The 18,169-nt window shown below is 38.0% G+C and overlaps 1 protein-coding gene across 1 annotated transcript; it reads left to right on the top strand.

Moving 5' to 3' along the window:
- Positions 1-2,604: 2,604 nt before the first annotated feature.
- Positions 2,605-18,155, top strand: LOC124288769. Its single transcript, XM_046725298.1, has 3 exons — positions 2,605-2,976; positions 8,123-8,528; positions 18,041-18,155. Exons 1-3 carry the CDS (start codon positions 2,703-2,705, stop codon positions 18,153-18,155), a joined length of 795 nt encoding a protein of 264 aa, XP_046581254.1. The 5' UTR covers positions 2,605-2,702.
- Positions 18,156-18,169: the final 14 nt, after the last annotated feature.

Genomic DNA, 18,169 nt, shown 5'->3' with positions numbered 1-18,169 from the left:
ATGGCCTTCATTTCCCTGGCATGAAGGTCAATGTTTTGTATCAGGGGTGGATGAATAAAATGTTTAAATATTTTTTTAAATGATAAAGTTGCGAAAGGAAAGGTAATGTCACTTGTTGGATGTCAACATAACTTCTTTATTATGAGAAACACAAGGTTTCGGAGTATATACTTACTCCTTCACAAGGGGAAAGAATGCTATAAGGCTGAGAGCTTAAATATGTACATATAAGAACAACAAAAGTGGAGGCTTAACAAGGGAAACATTCCAAGCCTTCGTTCACCTGATGAAGGAGTAAGTATTTACTCCAAAACGATGTGTTCCTCATTATAAAGAAGTTGACATCCATAAAATTCTCTTCCTTGTGTGTGTCAGTTCTAAATGCCATTCACAGATCAGGGTGCTTGTTTAAATGTGTTTTATGTTCAACACAAGGACACCGTGTGTTGACTATATTCGCCTTCCTACAAAATATTTAAATGTGTGCTCACCAAACCAAACTGTTAACTAGGTCATAACAACACTGGTGTTGGAATCACAGTGACATGTGAGGTGTTACATCAATGGCGTAGTTATTCAAAGCCCAGCAAAGTATTGTAAATTCCTTTTTCTTATATACTAGAATATTTCAAAAGTTTACTGACTCATTCCCTGACTTATCGATGTACAATCAATATTCTGTTAATATGTAAAGTTTATTCCACTTTCGACATAAGAATATTCCTGAATATTTCTGGAAAAATCCTTCTATTTATATATTTAATGCATTAAGTTGTGATAAAGTAAATACCCTAACTAACTTAGCAACTTAGTCTTGTACTTGAGCCTGTGGCATTTATACGGAATGAACTTTGAACTGACTTGAATTGAATCATTATTTGTTTTGTGTAGCTCTATCTAAACAGTATATTTTGTTCATTGTTGGGAAATGAAATACAACATATGAGATTTTTATGGCATTAATTATGTTATGAAACTTGCATTTAGGTTAGGCTCTCAGATGTAGTGTTTACCTTTCTATAGCACGTCAGTGCACAAGAATACCCAGTCTTCAAAGCTTCATAAACAAATTCCGTTTGGTGCAAAGGGAAAGATACCTGTGAAAAATATGCATGGATAATTGAAAATCAGAGATGATACTATCAAGCTTGTCCTGCCCTACCGGTACCAATCGCCATTCACAAACCAGACAATCAAGTGATCGATTATATCGGAAAATCCAGTTAGATAATTTAAAATTACGACTTTAGAAGAACAGAAATACCGAGGCTCATCAGTACAGAAAAACATATGGAACATAGATTGGGGTCAGTTTTAATGTCACGAACCAAACATTTCGTTTGCAGTTGACTCAGCATACGTTAATACGCTACAGACCTTATGACGATCTCAGGAAACACATGATAGTGCTGTAGTCGGAATCTCACATTTGAATGATGTTTTCGCATACACGTCTAATGTGAAGCTACCCGTGAAGGTCCGGGATAGAATGAACCTTCAGTAACCATGCTTGTCGTAAGAGGCGACTAACGGGATCGGGTGGTCAGGCTCGCTGGCTTGGTTCCCACATGTCATCGGTTCCCAATTGCGCAGATCGATGCTCATGCTGTTGATCACTGGATTGTCTAGTCCAGACTCGATTATTTACAGACCGACGCCATATAGCTTGAATGTTGCTGAGTGCGGCGTAAAACTAAACTCACTCACTCACTAATGTGAAGCAACAAACTCTATTTCATGCAAATTATGTCAGTGGTCAGTGTAACATGTAGGGAAGGACATGCGTACCTTTACCACATGGCATGCGTAACCTTTTTGCGAACATCTGGCGTCATCGCTGATTTTCAGTGATGCCGATTACGCCCAGTGGAATATGTTCTTTTTTAAATAAATGAGCATTATTTGGATTTGATGTTTTAAGCATATATTTAATATTGTGAAAATGCTTCTGTCTTGACATGTTGAATTACAAGCACTTTCTTTGGCGTTATGGAAAAAAAGATGAAATGGTTAGGAAATGAGGTAATTCAGAAATGATTTTTCATGTATGTCACAGTCGCCTATCTTAAACCCATAGCAAACTGACGTTGTTTGCTTCTGTCAAAGCGATGTGAGACATAAGCTAAAAAACGTTTCCTTGGTGTAACATGGCAATGAAATACAACTTAAAGGTGCGTTGTCATGTTATGAGGTGTTGAACGTCAAGAGTTGGGCGTGCTGAGTTGTTTTGCACCCAAACACTTAAGGTTTGTTTTCGGGGGAAAAGACCATTGTCCCAGACCAAACAGGAATTTCATATTTTGAATCGCTTCCTGTTTGGCCCTGATACTGTTAGGGTTTCCAAAAGAATTTGACTTCGCTTATCACTTAGAATTATCATAATCCTGTCTTGAATGGGTGTCTATGTTGAGAGGTACACATCCAGAAGCCAGTCAATGTTAGAAGCACGGGGCGTTAGGGAAGAAGCTAGAACACAAATATTTGACAAATTGAAGAAGAAGAACTTGATATTTGTTGAGGCTATTGTGTTGGCAGGCAAAGTGATCCTCCCTTACTTGGCTTGCGGGGCATGTTTGTTGTCTCAACGTTTTATATTGACTCAAAAAGACAGGCATGGGCGGCGTGAGGAGGGTTGTATTGCACGCAGGTATAAAAGACAGGCACGGACTCAGAACACCACTCTGCCGAACTCCTCTATCAAAATGATTCGTGAAACGACGTTAGTGCTCGTAAGCATTATAGTTTGTGTATCATCTGCGCATAAGGCTGAAAAGGTTGCAGCCATCCCCACAAGGTATAACGCCTGGGCGGCTGGGTCCAATAACTGTTCCTGTGCCTCCGATATCACCGCACTCAAGAGGGAAATCCTCCAGGAAGTTCATCAGCGGCAGGAACTCAAGGGTGCTTTGGAGACCTACGTATCAGAACTTTACGAACTCAGAGCTTTAGTCAGTTCTCTCAAAAATGCAACCAAAGGTAAGCGTTTATTCAGCCTTATTCAACCTGTTCTATTCACTCTTTGAATAGTGAGTGAGAAGGCTGTACACCTCTTCTAGCACTATTCCAGCAATATCACGGTGGGGAAGCAAGAAATGGGCTTTACACAATGTACCCATGTGGAGAATAGAACCCGGGTCTTCATCCGGTATCACGCTTTAACTACTAAGCCCTTTTGATGAGGGTCTTTGAGTAGAATAGGGGTGGACGCGATGGCTGCCGAGTTTTTTTTTCAGGCGCACATTTTCATACGGTTTGAAAAGTGATCGTTGTGCGAGAATTGCGCTCGCGTGGTCCTGGATCTACGTACGGCTATAAAATTACACAGAAATGTAGAATATTAAATTTCCTATCCGTTGGTATAAATATAAGTGCAACTACCTCGGCGGTTTGAGAAATAGACACTGCTAAATGTTGTCCAATTTTTTTTATGCGTTAAAAAACAGTAATTTTATCCGCTTTTATCGCGCACCGATAAAAGCACTGTGCTACGAATTTTTTAATGTGGCATCTTTACGGAAAGTGTTAGCGAAGAAAATACAGCTTGATATCTGAACGACATAAGTGTATATGAATTGGGTTTATGTGCTTGTGCATAACGTTATACGCTCAACATTAAAATGACTCGCAATAAATGTCAAAATGGATTTTCTTCTATGACGTCAAACGACGACAGAGAGGTCATACACATATAATGATAAGGGGCATAACTCCGTTATGCGTAACACTAGGTCCATGTAACTCAGATCACTTGGAGAGAATTTGTTGTGGATACGGACGCTATATTTTCGTTATTTTATGTTCATGGTGAACCAAACTATCCCAATTCAAAGTTCCCCAATGTGAGCGGATGCAGTTTGGTAGTTTCACAATTTACAAGAAAAATGACAACGTATTACATGTGAAAGCACGTAATAGCGATTTGGATGGCCCTATCCGATATATAAGTTAGTTCTTAGATTCCCATATTGTCCTGTTTGTGTAGATGTATTTTGACTAATTTTGCATCGTTATTACCAGAGTACTAGCCATATCTTCAAATGTAATGAAATTGCTGAAAATAATACACCATTTTAGTTGACGTCATTGCTTGTTTTATGCATTTTGCGACGTCGGAAAAAGACGACACTGGTATGCTGTTTAGTACATATCTCACCTAATTTCCTTTAATTGTGTGAAAGGTCTCGGCTTCTATGTCAGAATTTAAGACTCTTTAGACAAAACATAAAATGACTGATTTTTCCATTTAAATAGTGTCCTGAATATATCAACAATTAGACAGTTTGACTGTGTATCTTTTTGTGAGAAACACGCGCACCTGTTTGGCATCAATTTAACGTAAATGAAAAATAACATTTCACAACACCCGAATATTTTGTTTAGGATAAGAATTTTCTTTGTTTATGATTATGTAGCTATTTCTCTTCATAAGTATGCAATGGAAGATGCAAAAAGATAGCTTTTTATATATGGAACTAGTACGTACTATATATTAGAATATGGATGTAAGATTTGTCCAAATTAAGACATGACATGGTTTATATATTTTTAAACAATTTTCGTATAAATATAGTTAGAGTTTGATATCCTGTCATCACAATATTTTTTAAATCGAATATGAATTGATTATATTATCGAAAACAATGATAGTGAATCATAAAACGTTTCCGACAAACGCGCACCTGGCCAATCAATTTACATCATTGTTTTCTCTATAAACCGACACACAAATGTGCAAAAAACAAGACAATTCCTTTAAATATGTGTGCATATACATTTCATACCATATATAAATCATTTTCATTAATATTATCAGTTTTACTTATAAGGTTGAATTAAATCGCCGTTCATTAACCTGTTCATGTGAAACTGCAATATTAGTCCAAATGCATTGAATATTGTACATCATCGGAACTAACGCAATTGCAGTTATGGCTACGTTTGATCTTCTAACACTTGTGTAAAGGTTTAGAATATGGTGTATTGCACTAAATATGTCAATTTCCTATGTAAATATGATTCAAACAATCAAAACTTTCAAAGAATAAAACACCGTAAACCCTATACGCACGTATGATATGATATTGAACAAGGCTAAATGTGGATACTGAAGTCAGTTTCATGAAAAAGTATCTGAACTATACGCAAAATATACACCATAATACTGACAGTGTAATCGGAAGGATTGGGCGATTGTGTTTACTCTTGTTCAACCGACCTTCACCTCAAAGAAATTGCCTAATATGTACAACAATGTTGACGTATGACATCACTACCGCTGACCGATTTCTTACAAAATGGCGGCTTTGCTGACAAGGGTACACAGGATTTTGCGAGGACCCTTCCATTGATTCAGGGATCGTTTGTCCATAAATATGAGATGTAAGTAATCAGAATGATTCTGACTATCTGTGTATTGTTATATGTTTTTATCGTTTTCACTAAAAGTAAGAGAAAAAGACAGAAATCCAGATAATTACCGTTGTCGTTCTGCGTGATTTTCCGTCAGTCATGGCGTCACGCTGCACGGAAACTTTGACAATTTCTTATGAATTATCAAATCATTGCATTGTATCTATTTATAATTTCCTATTTCTTGCTACGATACTCTTTCCATGCATATTCCAAAGGTATTGAGCCATTGCAAGCAATGAATAGACGGATGAATGTTGGAAAATTTCAGAAAATGCTACACAGTGTAAAATAGGTTTTTGTCTTTGTTTACATTTCGAACCAGCGCAGTCTTTCGAGCACAGCGTTCGTTTTCACACCAAATATGTTTCGTCTCATTTTATCTAGACAGTTGGCATTGGTGACAAAGACCACTTGCAGTTTGAGTCTAAAATGTATGGGGAGTTTATTGATGCATTTTTCGAAGCTGAATATGAAATATACGTGATGTAATATGCGTCTCAATACCGGCCTTCGCGAAACGTGATTTTGTAAACACTATCCCAATATGGCGGAAAGCGCTCTACGGCGTTCGTGTAAGTGCATTTTCGAAAACATCCCAACCGATTCTAGATTCATCGGCAACGTTTCAGAATTTTACTTAGCGATTTCATGTAAAACTGATATGAGTGATCATGAATATGTTATTTTTGAAATTCAATACTCCCAGTAATTATCCGGTTTTCACATTTCAAAACATACAGCAAATAACGCTGTGAATCGCGATTTCGTACTGTGTCAAAAATGGCGACATTTTCGATGAAGCCTATTTTGAAAGGTCATTTTCAGCACTTGAACTTTGTCTAAAATAATAGTGGATGGTATCAAGAAACAGGAAATTTCCCGAAGAATTCGAAACTGTGAAGTGTATTTGTGTGCGTGGGATATTTTGATTTTTATTGGACTTGAAATTGAGGGTTGTTGAAGGGGCAAGGACATATATGTCCCTGTGGCATAGATTGCGTAAATGTCTCTCATAGTTTTGAATAGACTAAGATACGAGTTTCGAAAAAGCATAGATCACTTGGTCAGTTGCCTAAGGTGGTGCACACGAAAATACAACGAAAAACATTTCAGCTGAACGATTAAACGTAAGTACATTGCTCTACCGATGGTATAAACACACGCAAAGCAAGTCAGTTGTTCATATTAAACAGGTGGATATAGGTTACCAGACAAAACAGGAAATTGCATCGGACGTCATAATTATGCATGGAAATAATACGTGCAGATCAATATGCTAAATACGGACAAAATATGTACTATGAATTTATGAATTTATGAGTTTAATTTCAAGGGTATGTAAAAACTAATCAAAACAAATATTCCGACAATGCGATTATTGCTCCAGGCAGCGGTTGAAGCATTTCTTTGAATAGTAATAGAAAACGGGAGAAAAAGAGCTAGTTGACAATAAATCCATCATTAGTATTTCTTATCAACAAACCATTGACCCTGCAACATGGTGAAAATTGGCCTTTTATTTTTAGTTTGACCGCAGTTGAGTTTTGCATCAGTTAATGTTTCTCACCTCCACGGGGCTGACACACCACAATATAACTGACATAATGTTCAAGGTAATATTGCGTAAATTACGTGGTTCTCACTTCAACACTTGAACACAAAACGTGGGTGCATAGATAAAATAACTGAGGTAAATTGAGTGGTTCTACTTCAACACTTGAACTTGGCAACTTACAACTTCTTATCGTATCTCATATTAAAGATCCAATGTAAATACCATTTAAACTTTATTATGTTTTAAAAATAAATGGCAAATGGCAAAATACCCAATTGAGTTTGAGTGAGGTGGGTACAGTTTATGTGGTTACTCAAAGGAAAATTAGGATACCCAATTGAGATGAACACAAGCGAGTACATAAATCAATGACCCCAAAAGGTATCTGTAGCTCTATGTGTTACAGCCAAACTCATGTATGAAGCATAACATGAAATTTCCTACAGAATTCTTCTTGAAAAATTTAACTATGAATGATTTAGTAATTGTTTTACTCTATTTGATGAAACTGTCTACACAAAGAACGATGAGATGGAATGGACTATAAAGTCCTGTTCAATACTAAGCACCTCTTAAAACAGCGTGTAAGATACATACAGGATTATCAATGTCTGCTATTTCCCACTGCTCCTGATTTTTCAAGGCAACACTCTTACATCATGCAATTTGATTGATGTACTAACAAGCGTGAATCGAGTAAAGCACAAATAAACATTGTACAAAAGACGGAACTATCATCCGTACTTTGTGTATAAGAAGATTAGGGATTTGTTGACACCTGCAGAAACTGTTCCTTGTATATTGGTATTCTTATCCTTCTGTAGATAATGCTATGTCCATCCGATTAGAAGGTTTAGAACGCTTCAGGACTCAATAAATATTCATACTGTTGTATAAGGGAATTTGTGTCATGGAGTGAGTGAGTCGATATTTACACAGCTTTAAGCAAAATTCCAGTAATATCACGGTTCGGGACACCAGAGATCGGCTTCACATATTGTATCCATGAGGGAATAGAACCAGGGATTTGGCAAGATGAGCGAACTCTTTAACCACTTGGCTACCAAACTACTCCTTGTGTCATGGAACTGGTAAGGATATGAGAATACCAACGTCAATGTTACCATTTCAATATAACAACATTTTATATTTCAGTTGCCAGGGCTACTGCTTTGTCCGCTCAGAGAGACCCACCAGCTATCGCCTTTACTGCCAAGCTGAGCTACAACCGAGAGCTACAACCTCTCGACACCGTCATCTTCGACACTGCCATCACCAACAACGGAGAAGGCTACAACTCTGAAACTGGTAAATTCACAGCGCCCCTCTCCGGGACGTACTATTTCTTTGCTACGGTCTTGTCCGGCTACAACACTAAAGTGGAAACAGCGGTCATAGTCAACGACAAAGAAGTATCCCGGATGTACTCAGGTGCGCATGACGCGCATGGATCAGGCAGTAACGCGGCCGTTGTAAACCTACGCAGTGGCGACAGCGTGTGGATAAGGCTCTTGTATCAAGGGGGCACTCACGTCCACGGCTTCTACAGCACGTTTTCAGGGTTTATCCTCAACGAGAAGGATCCTTGAAACCTTTGCAAAATAAACTGTGGTTTTCACGAACAATGTGACATTTCCTTGCAGGGCAAAGGAACTAGATCGCGTGAGTGGTCTCCACGCTATGGTCTATGAGTTTTTTGTATTATTTTTTGAGAGTTGCATAGGAACGCCTGTCTCTTAATCTAGACGTGTGTTGTGTTGATTATAATGATTTTATAATTTAATAAATATACTTTGATATAAAACGACTTTGTTATCATGTTACATAAGTTCTTTTTTTCGACGGGCCACTGAGAATTAGTGTCCATGTCTTTTAGTATTTCTACCATTGTAGGTATCAAATATAATTTGCATGTATGATATAATTTATTTAAAATGTAGGTGCTATTGAACAACGGTACAAATGTAGTCCACGTGCTTACTCGTTTAACACCTGAATCACTTACACCTGTTCATAGTTCGACAAGGTGTTTTTCTAATGAACATGTGTTAACAAATACCAATAAATTATCGACATGGCTTGATGGTCATGCTTTTAAGCAGTACAGTAAATTGGTGCATAATGAAAGGTTCAAGGATTTCAAACAAATCTGAGCAAGCTCAGCAGCTTGTAATCAAGCCCCGCCACTATACGTTGACATAGACTTACGAGCATCGTAGCTACGACCGCTGCGTGGCTTCGTTTCATATGTTTATTGTTTAACGCCACGTTCGGCAATATTCCATTCCAGTCTGGACATTCAGACAATCCTGTGATTATTGACGTCATTGGCATCATCTACAAAATGTAGGGTACGATGACATGCATCAACCAAGTCGAGCCTGTCCACCCAATCCCCTTATAATTTAACAGTCTCTGACAACACTGTGTTGAAGAGACTAGTGGTGGTCCGATTAATTGAAATAATCGAAGATTGGTCGCAGTGACTAAACGACCAAGCAATCGAACACGTTTTCTCATAATCGAACACGACCAATCTTGGAACACTTGTTTGCATTAACAATATTTTTCACAAGGTTGGTTTTGTCTGTGTCATTAAATGTACATTTCATAAGCACTACATGTACAAGCTCGTTCCAAGTCATGATTGAATTTATCTTAAAGAATCCAGGAAATATGTGTTCCTAACATACTAATCATCATTTAAATATGCAAAATTTGCAAATGGACTTTATGCAATTTGCAAAAAAAACCAAATTACTACATGTTTTTTCTTTATTTTTTTGTGCATTAACAAAAATAACAGGAACATTTGATAAATGACGCTAACCAATTATTTTCGATGATTGATCGGTTGTAATGGACCAATCATCAATTATTAGATTTTAACCAATTCCCAACACTAGTAGAGACAAGAGATAAGCATCCCTGATTCGCCCTGTTGCAGTATCGAGGTGTTGCAGTATGACGATGGTGTCAGAAGCCATCAAAAGACAAGATATCGGCATGCATCAGCGTGTACATTGGTCTGACAACACCGTGTCGAATTATCGACAAGAGACCAGTATGTACAGCGTCTCAGACTCGCAGTGTTTACAACACAAAGACCCTGTCGTAGGTGTTGCAGTATGAAGACGGTGTCAGATGCCATCAAAAGACAGACAACAGTATGTTCAGCATCTGTTCACTGAGTCTTACAACACAAATGTTCCGTCGCAGTTTGACGAAGGTATCACAACCATTCTTCAACAGATTACTGACAAGTTCAAGATCACATCTGTACAAATATCTCCTCTTTCATAACTACAACTTCCTCTGACTGCATGGCTCTCCTATTTGACAGGAATTAACTTAACATCGCTGAGACAATTCCGGCGTTTGTTTTGAGGGGCTGTATTGACTCATGACACGTTAATGCTGACTTTAACACTTCCAGCACACGAAGCAAACCGCACACAATAAGCAGGTAAACACCTCAAGTAAACAATCCCGGGCACGGAGATAGACGTCTTTTGTAGAATGTACAGGTCACGTGTGTATAAAGTCCTCTTTAGCCAGGATGATGGAAGGCGATGAAGGTCGACCAGGCTTAATATCCCATCGCGTATATCACATACGTGGCATAAACAACACAGCATGTACTTAGATAATGGAATCAAGTCTCACGCTAGGTTTTGGAACTGTAGCTAATATTTGAAACATTTGATTTGTTTTAAAAATCACTCAATGCCAGTTTTTGATTAAATCTTTATATAGTCAGTGTTTGGCATTTATTCTGTTTCGACTAGAAATTCATCTTACAACTGATCTTTGACGTATCTGAGATGTATTCACGGTGCAATATTTTTAAACAATGAATCAGACCGAAACAGAGAAATGTGGTTTTAAGTGTTCACGTTGTTTTGAATTATATTTTGATCATATCATATTATATTTTATTTTAATTTTTTTTTTCAATACCCCAATTAGGAACAAACAACTGAGTGTGTTTGATCAAACGGGGCATGGAGATGAGCAGTGTTGGTTTAAAATCGCCCCTGTTCTTACCAATCCATATCCTGTGTTAATAAAAGATCTTCTAACGTGCAGCGTATGCCAGCTTCAGCCAGACACTAATCGTCCGTTTTGAGAAACAAATCTGGATGAGGTAGTCATCAAACACCACAAACAACAGGTACGATCGTGTGTAACAGTGTAGGTATTTGATGCAATAGTTACAGAGCCATCGTCATCTTGAACGTATCGCGATCGAAAGGGCCTATAATTACATTGTTTTAAAATATAAATGCAAAATTAATTTTAAAAATTAAGTTTACTCACTTTTAGCCTATGTAGAGAGAGCAGAACTTAACATTTAAAGTTTACGAAGTTTGGGTCGAAGAAGAGAGAACGGAACTTAACCTTTTAAGTTTACTAACTAATGGGCCAAAGGAAAAAGAACTGAATTCAGTACATTTGGATAATGAGTAAAATATATATCTATAATGCATTCGTTGATAAAGAACATCGTCCCAAATATCCCTTTGATTACAGAGTGGGCAGCTTCGTTCATTCAATTGCCCATTTTTATCTGAAAGTGTACCTTATTTTTAACGTACTGTCAAAAACGATCGTCAACCAGGCATGCATGTAAAGAATATGTGTATCACAATTTAAACAAGAAGACAAAGTCATCAATATCCTCCGCAACGGCAAAATACTCTTTATGAATATGTCTACTAGTTATGATGTCAAATGTTTTGGAGCGTACATAGCAAAGTGGAGGGAGAGTATTGAAAGGTTTTTAAGGCAGAAAGGAGCACTACCACCAAATTCAGTTGAAGCCTAACTTGTTGCCATGGAAATGCAACAAGATGACATCCTCATAGTCACAGCCTAAGTCACGTTTCCACGAAAACCACAGAAAATAAAATTCGTATCTGGGTCTAACCTTCAAATGGCACATCTATGGATCATGCTTGAAGTATGTACAAAGTTTGATGAAGCTAGCATAAATATATAGTTTAGGAGATCTGCTCCGAACAAGAAGACATCCTCATAGCCACAGCCTAAGTCACGTTTCCATGGAAACCGCAAAAAATATAATTCATATCTGGGTCTCAACCCCAAAAGGCACATCTAGGGATCATGGTTGACATGTGTACCAAGTTTGGTTAAGCTCTCACGAATAGTTTAGGAGATATGCTTCGGACAAAGTGTGGCGGACGCACGGACGGACGGAACGAAGTTGCGGGAGATAATTATGCGTATGTGTGGCAGAATGCACTATCTGTTCATAAAGAGCAAGATTTCATTACAAGGCCTCAGTAAAGCTTCAAAACATTGTGTGGTAAACATGTGGAGGGCATTTAATAATCTGACACAGCATGGGCAAAATGATGTCCGATGGAATTCTTCTGTTTGGACACGCACCAGATGCCCACGTGTGTTTTAGTAGAACAACTGACTTGCCTTTGCATGTGTTTGTGACGGGGACCGCCTGTGGTGCAGGATACGCTAACATTTAGACTGACTGACTGACTGAGTTTGGTTTTACGCCGCTTTTAGCAATATTCCAGCAACATCACGGCGGGGGACACCAGAAATGGGCTTCACATATTGTACCCATGTGGGGATTCGAACCCAGGTCTTCGGCGTGACGAGCCAACGCTTTAACCACTAGGCTACCCACCGCCCCCTAACCTTTTAGAGTGATTAGCATCACCATATAAGAATTAATGCTTATGATAAAGTCGGAATCGTACACACGACTCGGATAGAACGGGTTTCCAACGAACATGGAAACAGTTTTGTTGCTTGTATTTTAAAAAATATATGCCATTTACGAAAATCACACAAATACAACAAACAAACGCGTTATGTTTAATATTGTATTGTGATTTGTATTAGTATACAATATAATAAGTACAAGATATGATTTATGAGTATGGATATGATATGATATGGCTCATTGATTATCACAGGACTATGCATACATTTTCAGTACACACTGTTTCTGATTCATCGAGGGAAGAGTGCATATAGGGCTGGCTCTTGATATATTTCATAAAGATCGATAACCGTTAACTAAATATCGATCGATTATCGATAAATATCGGAAAAGTAACTTTGAGCAAGTATGCCCCAAAAAGTCTGGAAGAAATGAACGTCTGAGCGGTGACATGTTTAGGCATGTATTACTAACATTACAGCCTCTTGAACATAATTTAGAAGCAGTCATGAATAAAAACCTAACTTTCTGAGTAAATTAAACCTTTATTCAATCACAAACATTTATGTGATTATTTGAGAGGTTTTTTCATATCGATGGTCATTAGTAAGTTTTCCTATCGACGATATTTCCGATTATCGATCTTTTCTGCCCGCCTAAATGATTAATCATCAGTATTTGTTTCGATGATACCAAATTTGACACGAAGGTTGCGTTTGTGCGATGAGATTGTTCAGAAGGCCATGAACTTGTTTAGCACGAAACGTTTCAGTTCACGGCATTATCAGTCAATTGTTTACCACGATGTTTTTAATGCCAAATCTTCATGCCTTCTAGCCAAAAAGTGTTACAGCATATCCAGAAAAAGTGCTCCATTGCCCATGAACATAATCACCGTTGCCGTAAAACAAATTCATTGAAACCTCATCACCTTGTTTCAAGTTCACAAGAATAGAGTTTGTTCCTGAACCTCGGTTGTTGAATGAGCCCGAATACAACCGTCCCATTTCTTCCCCGTTGACCAAAAACATTGTTTCGATGGTGGTGTTGTAGCCGCTGAGGATGGTGGCGCTGAAGTGGTAGACGCCAACGGCAGGTGATGTGAACTTGCCGGTGTAGGGGTCGTATGCACCAGCATTGTTGATGACGATGTCGTCGAAGATGATAGTGTCGACGTCCTTGAGGTATGGTCTGTTAGTACCAACGCGTGCCGAGAAAGAAATGTCCTGTGATTGTCCAAGAGCTGGCCGGACTGAAAGCAAAAGAACATAATAGGGCATTACAGCAAGTATCAAGCCAGGAATATCTATAGAAATAATAGTAAAATACTGCTATGTGTGTACATTTATTGCATCGCAGCGAGCATAAGTATTTTCAGACAATATTAGAAAATGGAACAGAAAAGGAATCAGAAAATATAAATATCGGTCCGACCATATCCGAAAATGGATCAGATAATATCAGAAGGTGGATCAGAAAATATCAGAAAATCCTTACAGCAAGCATCAAACCTGGAATATCTATGCTAATGTGTCGTAGGTGTTGCAGTATGAAGACGGTGTCAGATGCCATCAAAAGACAGACAACAGTATGTTCAGCATCTGTTCACTGAGTCTTACAACATAAATGCTCCGTCGCAGTTTGACGAAGGTATCTTCAACAGATTACTGACAAGTTCAAGATCACATCTGTACAAATATCTCCTCTTTCATAACTACAACTTCCTCTGACTGCATGGCTCTCCTATTTGACAGGAATTAACTTAACATCGCTGAGACAATTCCGGCGTTTGTTTTGAGGGGCTGTATTGACTCATGACACGTTAATGCTGACTTTAACACTTCCAGCACACGAAGCAAACCGCACACAATAAGCAGGTAAACACCTCAAGTAAACAATCCGGGCACGGAGATAGACGTCTTTGTAGAATGTACAGGTCACGTGTGTATAAAGTCCTCTTTTTGCAGCCAGGATGATGGAAGGCGATGAAGGTCGACCAGACTTAATATCCCATCGCGTATATCACATACGTGGCATAAACAACACAGCATGTACTTAGATAATGGAATCAAGTCTCACGCTAGGTTTTGGAACTACAGTAGCTAATATTTGAAATATTTGATTTGTTTTAAAAATCACTCAATGCCAGTTTTGATTAAATCTTTATATAGTCAGTGTTTGGCAGTTATTCTGTTTCGATTAGGAATTCATCTTACAACTGAAGTTTGAGTTTTCTGAGATAGAGGTTTTACTTTTTTAAAATGCATTTCCCAGAATGAGACCGAATCGATATGAAACTCAAACATAGTAGAAATGTTCATTTGAGTTTGGTTAGATTATTATATTGTTTATGGGCTTTTATATATTTTAAAAATACAGTTGAGTTAACATATTCAGCTGTTTCAAATTGATGTATTTGAGTAAAATCACGTTTGTTTCACGGTCTCTTTGACGTAATGTATTCACGGTGCAATATTTTTTAAACAATGAATCAGACCGCTTTTGGAACAGAGAAATGTGGTTTTAAATGTTCACGTTGTTTTTGAATTATATTTTGATCATATCATATTATATTTTATTTTAATATTTTTTTTCAATACCCCAATTAAGGAACAAACAACTGAGTGTGTTTGATCAAACGGGGCATGGAGATGAGCAGTGTTGGTTTAAAATCGCCCCTGTTCTTACCAATCCATATCCTGTGTTAATAAAAGATCTTCTAACGTGCAGCGTATGCCAGCTTCAGCCAGACACTAATCGTCCGTTTTGAAAACAAATCTGGATGAGGTAGTCATCAAACACCACAAACAACAGGTACGATCGTGTGTAACAGTGTAGGTATTTGATGCAATAGTTACAGAACCATCGTCATCTTGAACGTATCGCGATCGAAAGGGCCTATAATTACATTGTTTTAAAATATAAATGCAAAATTAATTTTAAAAATTAAAGTTTACTCACTTTTAGCCTATGTAGAGAGAGCAGAACTTAACATTTAAAGTTTACGAAGTTTTGGGTCGAAGAAGAGAGAACGGAACTTAACCTTTTAAGTTTACTAACTAATGGGCCAAAGGAAAAAGAACTGAATTCAGTACATTTGGATAATGAGTAAAATATATATCTATAATGCATTCGTTGATAAAGAACATCGTCCCAAATATCCTTTTGATTACAGAGTGGGCAGCTTCGTTCATTCAATTGCCCATTTTTATCTGAAAGTGTACCTTATTTTTTTTTAACGTACTGTCAAAACGATCGTCAACCAGGCATGCATGTAAAGAATATGTGTATCACAATTTAAACAAGAAGACAAGGTCATCAATATCCCCGCAACGGCAAAATACTCTTTATGAATATGTCTACTAGTTATGATGTCAAATGTTTTGGAGCGTACATAGCAAAGTGGAGGGAGAGTATTGAAAGGTTTTAAGGCAGAAAGGAGCACTACCACCAAATTCAGTTGAAGCCTAACGTGTTGCCATGGAAATGCAACAAGATGACATCCTCATAGTCACAGCCTAAGTCACGTTTCCACGGAAACCACAAAAATAAAATTCGTATCTGGGTCTAACCTTCAAATGGCACATCTATGGATCATGCTTGACGGTATGTACAAAGTTTGATGAAGCTAGCATAAATATATAGTTTAGGAGATCTGCTCCGAACAAGAAGACATCCTCATAGCCACAGCCTAAGTCACGTTTCCATGGAAACCGCAAAAAATATAATTCATATCTGGGTCTAAACCCCAAAAGGCACATCTAGGGATCATGGTTGACATTTGTACCAAGTTTGGTTAAGCTCTCAGAATAGTTTAGGAGATATGCTTCGGACAAAGTGTGACTGACGGGCGGAACTCGTTTCTATATCCCCAGCAACTTCGTTATGTTGTTGTTGCGGGGGATAATTATGCGTATGTATGGCAGAATGCACTATCTGTTCATAAAAGCAAGATTTCATTACAAGGCCTCAGTAAAGCTTCAAAACATTGTGTGGTAAACATGTGGAGGGCATTTAATAATCTGACACAGCACGGGCAAAATGATGTCCGATGGAATTCTCTGTTTGGACACGCATCAGATGCCCACGTGTGTTTTAGTAGAACAACTGACTTGCCTTTGCATGTGTTTGTGACGGGGACCGCCTGTGGTGCAGGATACGCTAACATTTAGACTGACTGACTGACTGAGTTTGGTTTTACGCCGCTTTTAGCAATATTCCAGCAACATCACGGCGGGGGACACCAGAAATGGGCTTCACATATTGTACCCATGTGGGGATTCAAACCCAGGTCTTCGGCGTGACGAGCCAACGCTTTAACCACTAGGCTACCCCACCGCCCCCTAACCTTTTAGAGTGATTAGCATCACCATATAAGAATTAATGCTTATGATAAAGTCGGAATCGTACACACGACTCGGATGTTAGAACGGGTTTCCAACGAACATGGAAACAGTTTTGTTGCTTGTATTTTAAAAAATATATGCCATTTACGAAAATCACACAAATACAACAAACAAACGCGTTATGTTTAATATTGTATTGTGATTTGTATTAGTATACAATATAATAAGTACAAGATATGATTTATGAGTATGGATATGATATGATATGGCTCATTGATTATCACAGGACTATGCATACATTTTCAGTACACACTGTTTCTGATTCATCGAGGGAAGAGTGCATATAGGGCTGGCTCTTGATATATTTCATAAAGATCGATAACCGTTAACTAAATATCGATCGATTATCGATAAATATCGGAGAAGTAACTTTGAGCAAGTATGCCCCAAAAAGTCTGGAAGAAATGAACGTCTGAGCGGTGACATGTTTAGGCATGTATTACTAACATAACAGCCTCTTGAACATAATTTAGAAGCAGTCATGAATAAAAACCTAACTTTCTGAGTAAATTAAACCTTTATTCAATCACAAACGTTTATGTGATTATTTGACAGTTTTTTCATATCGATGGTCATTAATAAGTTTTCCTATCGACGATATTTCCGATTATCGATCTTTTCTGCCAGCCTAAATGATTAATCATCAGTATTTGTTTCGATGATACCAAATTTGACACGAAGGTTGCGTTTGTGCGATGAGATTGTTCAGAAGGCCATGAACTTGTTTAGCACGAAACGTTTCAGTTCACGGCATTATCAGTCAATTGTTTACCACGATGTTTTTAATGCCAAATCTTCATGCCTTCTAGCCAAAAAGTGTTACAGCATATCCAGAAAAAGTGCTCCATTGCCCATGAACATAATCACCGTTGCCGTAAAACAAATTCATTGAAACCTCATCACCTTGTTTCAAGTTCACAAGAATAGAGTTTGTTCCTGAACCTCGGTTGTTGAAAGAGCCCGAATACAACCGTCCCATTTCTTCCCCGTTGACCAAAAACATTGTTTCGATGGTGGTGTTGTAGCCGCTGAGGATGGTGGCGCTGAAATGGTAGACGCCAACGGCAGGTGATGTGAACTTGCCGG

This window comes from Haliotis rubra, unplaced genomic scaffold (genome assembly GCF_003918875.1).
Source record: "Haliotis rubra isolate DU_JTF1 unplaced genomic scaffold, ASM391887v1 Scf424, whole genome shotgun sequence".
In the NCBI taxonomy this organism is placed as follows: domain Eukaryota; kingdom Metazoa; phylum Mollusca; class Gastropoda; order Lepetellida; family Haliotidae; genus Haliotis; species Haliotis rubra.
Note: the sequence above shows the minus strand (reverse complement) of the source record. Positions and strands in the feature narration are given on the sequence as shown.

Excerpts from the sequence above, each read along its gene's own strand:
- LOC124288769 (XM_046725298.1), top strand. The coding sequence starts at position 2,703 with ATGATTCGTGAAACGACGTTAGTGCTCGTAAGCATTATAGTTTGTGTA. Across the intron at positions 2,977-8,122 it reads TCTCAAAAATGCAACCAAAG|TTGCCAGGGCTACTGCTTTG; the intron begins GTAAGCGTTTAT and ends TTTATATTTCAG. Across the intron at positions 8,529-18,040 it reads TTCTACAGCACGTTTTCAGG|AGCCCGAATACAACCGTCCC; the intron begins GTTTATCCTCAA and ends GGTTGTTGAAAG.